Source organism: Lynx canadensis, chromosome D1, assembly GCF_007474595.2.
Source record: "Lynx canadensis isolate LIC74 chromosome D1, mLynCan4.pri.v2, whole genome shotgun sequence".
Classification (NCBI taxonomy): Eukaryota; Metazoa; Chordata; class Mammalia; order Carnivora; family Felidae; genus Lynx; species Lynx canadensis.
The window spans coordinates 15,828,666-15,841,820 of record NC_044312.2 but is presented as its reverse complement, the minus strand read 5'-3'; the positions used below and the strand labels follow the sequence as shown (position 1 = coordinate 15,841,820).

At 42.2% G+C, this 13,155-nt stretch overlaps 1 protein-coding gene across 1 annotated transcript; it reads left to right on the top strand.

Annotated features, from left to right (window-relative positions):
- The first annotated feature begins 364 nt into the window (after positions 1-364).
- Positions 365-12,744, top strand: MPZL2 (myelin protein zero like 2). Its single transcript, XM_030331738.2, has 6 exons — positions 365-744; positions 1,711-1,877; positions 2,161-2,371; positions 5,126-5,273; positions 8,193-8,268; positions 10,529-12,744. Exons 1-5 carry the CDS (start codon positions 687-689, stop codon positions 8,254-8,256), a joined length of 648 nt encoding a protein of 215 aa, XP_030187598.1. The 5' UTR covers positions 365-686; the 3' UTR covers positions 8,257-8,268; positions 10,529-12,744.
- Positions 12,745-13,155: the final 411 nt, after the last annotated feature.

Here is a 13,155-nt window from a genome sequence, read left to right as displayed (position 1 = left end):
CCCTCCCGGGGTCTCAGGGAAAGCTGCAAGCTGGAAAAGGTGCAGAGATCCTTGTGGTCACATTTGGCTCAAATGTCTACGCTGTAGGACTTTTTGTCTGGAGAGGGTCTTAAGGAATTCTGATTGGAGTTCTGTGAATCCAGTCCAGGCCAAAGCGGCCCCAGGGAGGTGCTTTGGGAAGGGCAATCACTGCAAGGTGGTTGCAACAGTTCACTTCCCAGGCGAGCAGGAAGCCTGCTTAGAAAAAATCGTGTGTGCGCGCGCGTGTGTGTGTGTGTGTGTGTGTGTGTGTGTGCCAAACCCAAAGCAGCCTGGGAGTTTCAGGCTGGCACCACCTCTGGCTGTCTCTGAGGCCATCCAGAGGCCAGAGCCCAGGCCGATTAACTGCAAAGTCAAGAGAGGACCGCAGAGTTTGGAACTGTGTGCGGACCGCTTGCAGCGCAGAGGGCGGGAGGGAGGAAAGGGAGGAGGGCGTAGGGAGCTGAGGCCCCACCTTTCATTCCAGCGAAGTGCACCGGCGGAGCAGGGATGAGTCACAGGCACTGGAGCTCAGGTTCCCATAGGTGAGGGACTGGCTCTTCTCTCTGGGAAAACGAGGTGCCAGTTCTTACTGGAGCGGCCTTGGCAGGGTGTTGGAGCCCTCGGTCTGCCCGGTCTGGTCTCTGGGGCCAGGGCTGGGTTCCCTCATGTATGGCAAGAGCACTTCGCGTGCTGGGCTGCTTCTCCTTGGCGTGCAGCTCACAGGTAAGGGCTGCGGGGAGGGGTGGGGGTGGGGGGGGGGTCCCTCGCCATTTCCTCCTTCACCGCCGACCCTGCAAGGTGGTCACAAGAGTGTTGCTTGGAAGCCTGAGCCACGGTTGCCGTTCACTTTAGTTTTTGACTTTGCTGAAACCGAAGTTGGTGGGTTGTTTTTGGTGAACTGATTTTGGACAAACAGGTTTAGGTGTGTTTCGGCTGCTAGTGATTCAGGCACAGAGAGGGCTTTCTAATCTCAGGTTACAAACCATTTTTTTATTCCTTTTTTTTTGTGGCTACTCTCAACCTCCCACTGCAGGCAGGATCAGGCGCTTGGATTTCTGTGCGTCTTGTCTGGGACTCTCAGCAGCCCTGGGAAAGCTGAGAAACTTAAGGAGAGAGACCCACGGTGATTTTGAAACTGCCCCAATATGCACATTCTAAATGTAAATATCCTGGTTAAAAAAAAAGTGCCACGTGGTGTAAAGGTTCCAGGGGTGCAGACATACAGAAGCTGTCCGGGCTTAATTAATTTCAATTTCTGCAGAAGATTGGGGACAGTATGAAATCAAGGACCCTTTCTGGACAACTTGCCTTCTAGGGGACCATTATACACACAATACATAATGCTTCATCTGAATACATGTCTAACCCATGCTACGATTAGTTTTGATTTTTGTTTGTTTGTGCTTTCAATTGTATCTGCCGACGTTTGTAGTTGGTTCCAACAGTGTGGGAGCGGGGACCGTGAGGCTAGGGTATCGCACTATGGAGAAAGTGGAGAGCACCGAGAAGGCTCGCCATGTGGTATTTTGAGTCACGGTTGCACGTAAGTGGGAGCATGCAGACTCAGGGTGGAGTAAGTTTGAGATCCGGGACATTGACTTCATTACAAGACTCACTCAGACATTTATCTTGGCCGTGTCGGCAGAAATTCTCTTAATCTGCATCTTCCTTTCTCCTTTTCTCTGGTAGCCCTTTGGCCTATAGCAGCGGTGGAAATTTACACCTCCCAAGTGCTGGAGGCTGTCAACGGGACAGATGTTCGGTTAAAATGCACTTTCTCCAGCTTTGCCCCCGTGGGTGATGCTCTAACAGTGACCTGGAACTTCCGTCCTCGAGATGGGGGCCCCGAGCAGTTTGTAAGTAGATTATTGTCGTAGGCCCGGGGACCCCTGGTTGGGGAGACAAGCCGGTCCATTTCTCCTTGCCCTGCCTGTGTTTTTTTCTCAGCAATAAGCACAGGGTAAAGCCGAGACACGATTCTTGGCAGAGAATGACTGGCAGAGTTGAGAGGTCCATCAAGGGGAAAGCAAGAGGTTCTTGGAAGAGAGCTGCATGTGGGGCAGTGAGGCTGGCTCCCCTTTCTCAGCCTCCGTGCCCCGGCGCTGAATAATAAGACTTTTGGCCGCTTCTGCCTTGTAGGTATTCTACTACCATGTGGATCCCTTCAAACCCATGAGTGGGCGTTTCAAGGATCGAGTGGTCTGGGACGGGAACCCTGAGCGGTACGACGTCTCCATCATCCTCTGGAAGCTGCAGTTTGACGACAATGGGACATACACCTGCCAGGTGAAGAACCCACCTGACGTTGATGGGCTGATAGGGGAGATTCGGCTGAGCGTCGTGCACACTGGTAGGTCACACAGGGGAAAAGGGTTTTGGGAAGCTTGAGAGCTTATAGAAAGGAGAGGGGTGGTCTTTTGTGACGGCTGAAAGACTAGCGAGAAGGGCTAGCCCTTCGGGTCTGGAATCTACAGAGGGAGACTGAAGAGTCCTGGGGTAAAAAGAGAAAGTCTTTGTTTGTCTGTGGAAAGAAACAGAAAGTTAAGCGGACTGCGGAATCTGTTACAGAAGCGGCATTGAGATTGTAAAAGGGAGAGGAAGCAGTTCTCTGATAAAAGGCTAACAATAGATCTGTTCATTCACTCATTTATTCACAGGATACTTACTGAGTACCTACTCTGTGTCAGGCACTGTCCTGTGCTTGGCCCGTACTATCTCACTTAATCCTTACACCCTAGGCTGTGGATCCAGTGATGGTGGTGATCATTTATTGAGTGCCTCCCACGTGTCAGGGGCTTTGCATGTGTTGTTTAATCTTTATATATCACATCAGTTTCTTGTGCTCTTAGTGCCCCACATTTTACTAATGAGGAAGTTGAGGTTCCTAGAGGTTAAGTCGTTTGTCTGAATTCATGGAGCTGAGGGAATGGAATCATTTGGAACTCAAACCCAAGCATCTTTGACTCCAAAACTGTACTCTAGACTAATGCATTGTAGTGCTTGCAATCTTATAAAGGAAAACCCGGAGCACTGGGTGTTGTAGGGAAGCCAATTTGACAATAAATTATATTAAAAAAATAAAATAAAATAAAAAGAAGGGAAAAAAATAAAAAGGAAAACCCGGAAGCCGTGCAGATAAGACCATAAAACTTAGGAGTTGTAAATCTGGGCTTGAATCACTGCTATCATTTACCAGTTGGCAATAAATCTTTTTTTCCTTTCCTTACAGTGAGAATAATCTAGCGAGGCTTATGGTGAAGGAAAAATGAGACAATGAATGTAAAAATTCCCCAAACTCTGAATTGCACCAAAAAAACTTTTTTTTTTTTTTGCACGGAAAATTATAATAACTACCATACAGTGAGTGTTTATTATGTGTGGGCACAGCGTGGAACCAATGGATACGAATGTCTTTTTCTTTTTATTAAATTTTTTTTTTTTCAACGTTTATTTATTTTTGGGACAGAGAGAGACAGAGCATGAACGGGGGAGGGGCAGAGAGAGAAGGAGACACAGAATCGGAAACAGGCTCCAGGCTCTGAGCCATCAGCCCAGAGCCTGACGCGGGGCTCGAACTCACAGACCGCGAGATCGTGACCTGGCTGAAGTCGGACGCTTAACCGACTGCGCCACCCAGGCGCCCCACGAATGTCTTTTTCTAAATAAGAATTCAATAAATGAATATTGTTGTCTCTGTTTGATACATTGAGGAAACTGAGGCTCAAAGAAGTTAATTACCCCAAATCACATAGCTAGTAAATTGTAGAGCTGGTATTTTCACCCAGCTGTCTCTGGCGGGTGCTCTTAACTCACACATGATATTACTACCTGTGGAGTAGTAGGATTTCCTCCTTTCATTCCTAGTATCATCCTTCAGGGCTCCATCAGTAGGGCTGCGTGACCTTGGAGAAGTCAGTTGAGTACCAAAAGACGTAATGGAATGTCTTTGGACCTCAGTTTCTGAATTCATCTGCGTGTAACCTGCAGGAGCAGGTTGGACAAGAACACATGTTCTTCAACGTATTGTGGTCACTACCCTGAGAACCTAAGGAAAGTCGTGGCTCTGCTTCCCACAAAAATGTACACATACACACACTATGACACAGAGTTTGTGGGCTTGTGACCCGGCTCTCTTCCCATCCTCTTTCACAGACTCCAGGCTGGGAACTTCTGGGCTAGACGTTTTCTAAAGTCCTTCCTGGCTCTGAGGGTTTATTGAAGTTTTAGTCAGAAATCAGGGCACCTGGGTGGCTCAGTGGGTTTAAGTGTCTGCCTTCAGCTCAGGTCATGATCTCACGGTTTGTGAGTTCGAGCCCCGCGTCTGGGTCCGTGCTGACAGCTCAGAGCCTGGGGCCTGCTTCGGATTCTGTGTCTCCCTTTCTCTCTGCCCCTCCCCTGCTTGCACTCTGTCTCTCTCTGTCTCAAAAATAAATAAACATTAAAAAAATTAAACTAAAAGGCAGGAGACCCAGACTTCACAGACTCTGCCTGGTGTTAGGGACCTTTCCCACTGGGTTCCGTCTTGCATCATTTTATCTGCTGGACTATAGTTACAGATTTACTTGCCTATCTTCCCAGTGGGTATGAGTTCCTTGAAGGTAACGTCTTTTTTGGCTTTGTATTTCCATTGCAATGTCTGAACATAGTAGGCCCTTAATAAATCTGGATAAATGACCGGATGAATGCCAGAGGTGAGAGGGAATCTAGGAGAAACAGTTTGGACGCTCGGTTTGGCTAGGTCAGCAATAACCTTACCCTACCGGGTGGTTTACTGGCTCCGTGGTTCTCGGAATCTTAGCATCAGAATCACCTGGAGGACACGCAGGTTAAAACAGATTGCTGGGCCCCACCTACAATTCAGGAGGTTGAGGTGGCCCTGATGATTTGCATTTCAAAGTTCTGCAGAGTGCTGCTATTACTTCTGGGACCATAGTTTGAGAACCACGAGAGCAGCCTTCATAGCTTCCTTACTGCTGCTAGAGTTCACAAGGTCGTATGGTAGGAGAAAGCATTTAATGCTGAAACTACATCCCTCTTATATCGTTAGGTTTCATCATATTCTTTCTCTTTTTAGAATCATGACATCCTCTTTTTGTCCTTACAGTACGCTTCTCTGAGATCTACTTCCTGGCTCTGGCCATTGGCTCTGCCTGTGCCCTGATGGTCATAATAGTAATCGTGGTGGTCCTCGTCCAGCATTTCCGGAAAAAGCGATGGGCCGAAAGAGCTCATAAAGTGGTGGAGATAAAATCGTAAGGCTGGGCAGTTCTGGGCAGTCTTCTTCTAACACTCTTCTGTCGTGACTCTTGGTATTTTACACTTGGGCAAAATGATTGTTGAACAGATGTTTTTCCCTCCGAGTAAATCTTATAAAAGAATTCAGATTCACAGGATGGAGAAAGTAGGGTGTGATCTGGTAACTTCACAAAAGCTTTCTTAATTGTATAGAAGATTTCATTAGAGGCTTTCTTTATTATGGAGGATTTGATATTGTCAAAATCTGCTTATGTGAAGCTTTTTTAGGATATTTCTTACTTTAAAAAATTTTTTTTAACATTTATTCATTTTTGAGAGACAGAGCACAAGCAAGGGAGTGGCAGAGGGAGAGGGAGACACAGAATCTGAAGCAGGCTCCAGGCTCTGAGCTGTCAGCACAGAGCCCTACGCGGGGCTCAAACCCACAGACTGTGAGATCACGACCAGAGCCGAAGTCATATGCTTAACCGACTGAGCCGCCCAGGCGCCCCTGCTATTCCTTACTTTTTAATGTAAAGTGTATATTTGTAAAATCTGCTGGGCAGGCAGCAGGGTCATCGTGAGTCAGTGCCTAGGAGAGTCAGCCATGCTGATATAAGGTGCTCAAAAAATATATATTTTTTGAGATGAAATTTACCTATCATAAAAATTTGTCTTTTTAATGTTCACCAAGTTACATAACCATCACCACTAATTCCAGAATTTTCATCACCCCCGAAGGAACTTCATACGTTTTAGCCATCACTATTTATTTTCCACTTCCACCTGCCCCTGACAACTACTGATCTGCTTTCTGTCTCCATGGATTTGCCTGTTGTTCGAAGGCAAGGAGAACGTAAAGTGCCCCCCCCCCCCCCCCCCGACTGAGAAGGCACTCTGAAACTGGAAGAGATACAGAATACGCAGAGTTCTGTGTTAAGTGACTTCCTGCCAGGGAGGATCAGGAGGACCGCCATCTGGACAGCTGCGCAGCCAGTCTCCTCAGAAGTCCTGCGTTTTAGCTTACTGGTTTTAAAGGAGCTGGACATGTGCGGGGGAGTGTTTGCATATGCGTGACTGGTGGCCAATGTCTAGCAGACCTTATGGCACCATCCATGCGTTTGCAGAAAACTATGTTATCTGCACTGGTGTCTTAATGGGCCCATTGAAATCCAGAACAGATTCCCTGGACATTCTGGTTTTAGAAGGTGAGCCTAGAGTTTGTACATTAACCTTTTACATCTTATACATTACTCTAGAACATGTATCCCTGACGAGGTCATCGAGCAGACAACAGCAAGACGGTAGGGCAAAGGTGGAGGCAGTATGGCCAGCATTCCTACACCTATTCTGGACATTTCGTATAAATGGAGAATCATCCGATGTGGCCTTTTATGTCTGCTTCTTGACTTAGTATAATATTTTCAACGTTCGTCCACGTATGGCACTTCGTTCCTTTTTATGGCTGTGTAATATTCCATTGCATGTATATACCACAGTTTGCTTATCCATTCATTCGATGGACATTTAGATTTTCTCTACTCTTTGGCCAACACGACTAATGGTGCTATGAATATTTATTTATAAATTTTTGTGTAGGCATGTTTTCAGTTTTCGTGGGTATATTATAACTAGGAGTGGAATTGCTGGAATGTATGGTTACTCTGTTAACCTTTTTGAAGCGTTGCCAGACTGTTTTACAAAACAGTTACACCATCGTATATTTCCACCAGCAACATTCCAATTTGTCCATATCCTTGACAACCCTTGTTATTGTTTGGCCTTTTGATGATAGCCAGCGGATGGGTGTGGAGTGTTATCTCCCTGAGGTTTGGATTTGCATTTTCTTAATGACTAATGATGTTGAGCATCTTGCCGTGTTTATTGGCCATTTGTATATCTTATTTGGAGATCTATCTATTCAAATATCTTGCCCATTTAAAATTGGGTTATTTGTCCTTTGTGGGTTGCCCTTTCACTTTCTTTTTCATGTCCTCTGGAGCATAGAACTTTTTAGTTTTGATGAAGTATAATTTATCTATTTTTTTCTTGTGTTGCTTCTGCTATTGGTGTCATATCTAAGAATCTGATGCCGGGGTGCCAGGATTAAGTGTTAAGCATCTGAGTTTGGCTCAGGTCATGATCTCAGTGTTCGTGAGTTCGAGCCCCGCGTCGGGCTCTGTGCTGACAGCTCAGAGCCTGGAGCCTGTTTCAGATTCTGTGTCTCCTCTTTCTGTCATCCCCCAACTCGCACTCTGTGTTTCTCTTTCTCAAAAATAAAAATAAACATTAAAAAAAAAAAAGAATCCATTGCCTAATCCAAAGTCATGAAAGTTTATGTTTTCTTCTAAGAGCTTTACAGTTTTAACTCTTACAGTAGGTCTTTGGTTCATGTCGAGTTAATTTTTGCACATGGAGTGAAGTGGGAGTCCAAATTCATCCTTTTGCAGTTGAAGTCCTTGAGTTGTCCCAGCACCATCACTTTTTTTCCCGCAAGTAATATTTACTGGAGTAAAATGGAATTGATTTGAAGAAGCTCAATGAGCCCAACTCTGAGGTTAGGGCTTGAATAGAATATAAGCAATAAAGATGACTTCTAGGTCAACATAAAACTTTGTATTTTCTGAATAAGGAATGCAATTAGAGGCAGCATACTAATGATAAACTAAGGTTTATTCAAGTTCCCAAATTGTATTTCCCTCCAAAAATATTCTGAAACATGTCAAAGTTCAGATACCCAGGGTCATGTGGAAGCATGTGTATTTTTAGACGGCACTAGTGGTAACTTTGGATCTATTCCCAGATGCATATAATTCTACACAAAACATGGGAGAAAATACATCAACCGCAGCTTTGTAAGATTTGCCTCCCTTGCTTTTTTTTTTTTTTTTAACCTCCCTTGCTTGTTAACATTAGTTTCTGCTTCTTTGTTACAGAAAAGAAGAGGAAAGGCTCAACCAAGATAAAAAGGTCTCTGTTTATTTAGAAGACGCAGACTGACATTCTTAGATGGTGAGGTTCATAAATGAGTTGATTTCTTTCCTTAGCTTCCTTGTCTGGCCCATCTCTAATGTGGATCCTCCAGATTTTAGGACTGTTAGGTGTTTTCTACGTGAAGTTAGAGGAGCTGGGTCAGGGAGATGAAAGTCTTCTATTAGCGTTATGGATGGCTTCCCCTCTCAGTATGTTTGGTGCAAAGGATGAGGGAGTTAGACCCTACTGCCGTTGAAGATGGAAAATTCTAAGATTATCTGAGGCTTTGTGGTTATGTTTACCATGACCACGAATAATAAATGAACTTTCAACATGTAAATAAATCTTTATTTTTTATTTATTAAATTTTTTTCACGTTTATTTATTTTTGAGAGAGATTGAGAGAGAGAGAGAGAGAGAGAGAGAGAGAGAGAGAGAAAGAGAGAGCATGAGCGGGGGAGGGGCAGAGAGAGAGGGAGACACAGAATCGGAAGCAGGCTCCAGACTCTGAGCTGTCAGCACAGAGCCCGACATTGGGCTTAAACTGTTGAACCGTGAGATCATGACCTGAGCCAAAGTTGGATGCTTAACCAACTGAGCCACCCAGGAACCCTGACATGGCCTGACATTTTAGCAGGAGAACTTTTATACTATTTGGAATTGATTTCAACTCCTTTCATCTAGTTATTGGGAATATGAATCCCATTTTAGTAGTGTGTAATTTTATTTTACCAGTTTTCAGGCTTATTATGCTTAAAAAATACGATGACTTATTTTTCATATGATCAGAATTTTTTCTATTCTCTGAAATAGGCCTGCTATTATTATTTTCAAAAAGAGTCATATTTTTGTAGCCTAAAGTCTCAGTGAAAAGTCTCAAGGACTTATAAAATCGAATATGGAGAAAAATGATTCTATTGTAAACCCAGAAGAACAAATTTGGTATGAGAGAGATTTTACCAAGGGCTATTGTCTCTTAAAAACCAAGCAGATTCTTGGGGCACCTGGGTGGCTCAGTCCGTTAAAATGTCTGACTTTGGCTCAGGTCATGATCTCATAGTTCATGAGTTCAAACCCCACGTTGGGCTGTGTGCTGACAGCTCAGAGCCTGGAGCCTGCTTTGGATTCTGTGTCTCCCTCTCTTTGCCTCTTCCCCATTCACGCTCTGTCTCTCTCTCAAAAATAAACAAACATTAAAAATAAAATAAACAAAGACAAAAAAACCAAGAAGACTCTCTAGCAAGTCTGGGTCATGGAAAATGAAGATGGAGATGAAAAGAAACTTTTAAAAAAGTTTACTTATTTTGAGAGAGAGAGAGGGGGAGAGGGGCAGAGTGAGAGAGAGGAAGAGAGAGAGAATCCCAAGCAGGCTCTGCACTGACAGCGGGCAGCTCAAACCCATGAACTCAACCCATGGGCTCTAACCCATGAACTGTGAGATCATGACCTGAGCCGAAGTCAGATGCTTAACTAACTGAGCCACCCAAGCGCCCTGAGATGAGAAGAAATTTTAAGGAACTCACATGATCAAGTGCATTGTGACGGGATGTCCTGACTGGATGGATACTAGTTTGAACAAAGTAGTTGTAAAAAGATTAGGAGGGGGACAATTGGGAGTCTTGAATATGAAAATTTGAATATGGATAATATTAGGGAATTACTGTTAATTTTATTAGGTATAATAAAGGTATTGTGGTTATAGAGGAAAATGTTCCTATTTTAAATATGTATTTATATATATTTATTATATGTAAATTTATATATACATTTGTTATATATAAATTTATTTTCCCTATATTTGTTTTTTTATTATATATAAATAAATACATATATACATTTGTTATATATAAATTTATATATGTATTTATATATAATAAAGTACCAAATAAATATTGGGAAAATAAGGCAAAAAATGCTTTAAAATTAGGTGACAGGTGAATTCTATACACAGTCTTTTCTATTCTTCTGTGTGCTTGATTTTTTTTATATAAAAGAGTGGGGGAGGGGCAGAGAGAGAGAGAGAGAGAGAGAGAGAAGGCATGCATGTGTGTGATCGAGCTATAGATCATCTGAGTGTCTGTGCAAGGCAGAAGCTATGAATTAAGGACACTGAGAGCTATGTAGTTAAGGAACGGGAAACATCTTCTAAAAGTTGAATTAGAAGGAGAACAAGTACGTTTAAGAATAGTTTCCTTCACAGTGGACAGCACATTCGATAAAATAGATGTAATTTGGAATTCCATGTTACCTCTATGCACTCTTCCCACGTGAATAATCCATTTAAACTTCTGTATTTCAGGAAGCTGAAGATTCCCAAGAACAAGCACCCTAGGATAAGCTGAAGTTAATGGAAGCTTTTCTTTGGCTTTACCAGTTGTGACTTGTCTTCCAACCAGCCCTGCAGTACATAACCACCCAGAGAAGCAACGTCTCTCTGGAGCCAGCATAGGCCCAGGGTCCCCTTGAGCTGATACCAGGAGACTCACACACAGCCCATCACTACGGTTTTATTTAATTTCAGAGTGCAAATACTTTTCAAATGCTCATGAGCTTTTTATACTGAGAAACTACATTTTTGCCCTTGAACACTCCTTGGGGATTATTAATTGTATGCACGCCCGTTGGTGTCAAATGAGATGAAAGCCATCTTGTCAGTCATGACATTTCCTTTAACGTATTAGTTTCTTCAGAGCAGCACTCTTGCTACTAAGGTTAATGTGTTTACTTTTTCCTTCTCAGTCTCAACTAAAAGATGAGCCAATTCTCTCCGCCGTTTTTGATCAATTAACAGGAAACCCTAAATCCCGTTCTTCAACAGTTTGATTTTTATGGCTCTCCTTGAGTATGGGACACATCTTGTTTTATTGAATTTCTTTCAGTATCCCAGATGATTGTCTGTTTTGGTTGATCCCACATTTATAATTAGCACAAATCTAAATCACAGAGTAGCTAGAAGAGTTTATGTAAATGCTTATGGATTGACAAATGCCACCTCAGGATGAATCACTTGTCACCTTTTTTCTCTGTGTTCCGAAAAAACAACCAACAGAGCAAGTCTTCCGTGAGCAGTGGATACTGTTCAGCTTACTGTTCAGTTATAACAACAGAGCAAAATCTGTGCTCTTTTGCAGACTGGAATCATCAAGCAGTTACACAGAAGGTTCTGGAATAGTATATTATGACTATAAAAATTTAGGGCTGGTGAAAAAAATCAAGCCTAAGTGATGATAATTTTGTACAGTGTTCTATAAAGCTCCGAGAACTGGATGAGATTATTTTTTTTCCCTTTCCTTTCCTTTTCTTTATATTATTTTATTTGCTTGTTTTGAGGGAGGGAGGATTTGGTATGGGGCAAAGAAATACCAAAACTAACAATATGAAACCAACTTTATTCTTTCTTCCCTTATGCCAGTAGAGACAGCAAACTTTATAAGTAGGCTATGGAAAGCAAAGTGCTTTTTCAAAAGTGTTTAGCCTCCCAGTGTCTTTCCAAACTTAAGTTTATAGCAGCATTTATTAAAAAAATAGAAAACATCTGAAAGTTTAGTTGCCCCCACCCCTGCCCCATCTTTATAGCCTAATAACTTCAGTTTTCACTGACTGGGCCAAAGATGTTCTTTCTTTTAACAAACTGGAATTTTCAAATAGGTTATCTGTATTTAAATATGCTGAACTTTGAATATTTTTTCTAGTATTTTTAGAAAAATTGGTACAATATTCACATGAACCTTGATTCTGCATTCATTCTCTACCTATCTTATTTTGCCTTTTACACGAAAAAAGTAAAATTTTCACACCCAATTTGGAAACTAAAAGTTACATTAAAAGTATTTATTATTATTATTATTATTTGAGAGAGAGTACAAGCTAGCGGGGGAGGGGCAGAGAGAGAGGGGAGACAGGATTCGAAGCAGGGCCCACGCTGTCAGTGCAGTGCGATGTGGGGCCTGAACTTAAGAACTATGAGATCATGACCTGAGCTGAAGTCAGATGTTTAACCGACTGAGCCACCCAGGTGCCCCAAAACTAAAAGTTGGCTTTCAGGTCTATATTACTTTTAAATTACATTTTCTACTTTTCTCCATAATTCAACCTTTGAAAATAACAATATTTTTTCAAACAGATGGCCTGAATGGTGTCCCAAAAGTGTAATGAAGTAGTTAAAACCTCAAGGAAAATCTTTTCAGCAAAACTTGTAGCTTGTGTCTTGGCTAAATATTCAGGTGTTAATATGACCCTATTGTTCAGTATCTTTTTCCTAAAGAGAACTTTTGTATGGTAATTTATTTTTTATTGTGCCTAAACACATATGTAAATAACCTTTAGTAGTAAAGAATTATCAATTGTATAATTTGCTTACATACAAATCTAAAAAGTTTACATAGCAAGTACTCAAAAACACATGGTTATGTATTTTATCATTACTGAGAAATTTTCTTAGAGCCTGAAAGTCAATAATGGGTGAAATTAGTTTATACTGGATAAATAAATGTTTATACTGGATAAAGAATTCTACATTGCTTCGGATAATTGGGAATTGGGCACAACAAACTACTTAGTCTGGGTACTCTTTCTTAGGAAGGGTATCATGTTCTGTTTGGTACTCTAACATCACGTTTTTCATAGAGAAAACCACTAGCTTTCACATCTAGTAACGGAATGGGAACTGAAAAATGAAAAGTTATTAAGCCTTCCCAAAAGCTGAAACATGGACTTTTGTTCTTCTCTTGATTTCACTAAACACGCAGATTCCAGGAGAATAGGTTGACCAACAATTGTAGCAGGGTACCATCCCGTCTCTTAGAAGAATGTGACACCATCGCAGAGCTTCCAGCACGGTGAAAACATTACTTTCTCACTTTTCCCACCCAGAGATACACAAATCCAGTTCCTTTCCCCCTCTATTACATGTTGTACTGATTTCAT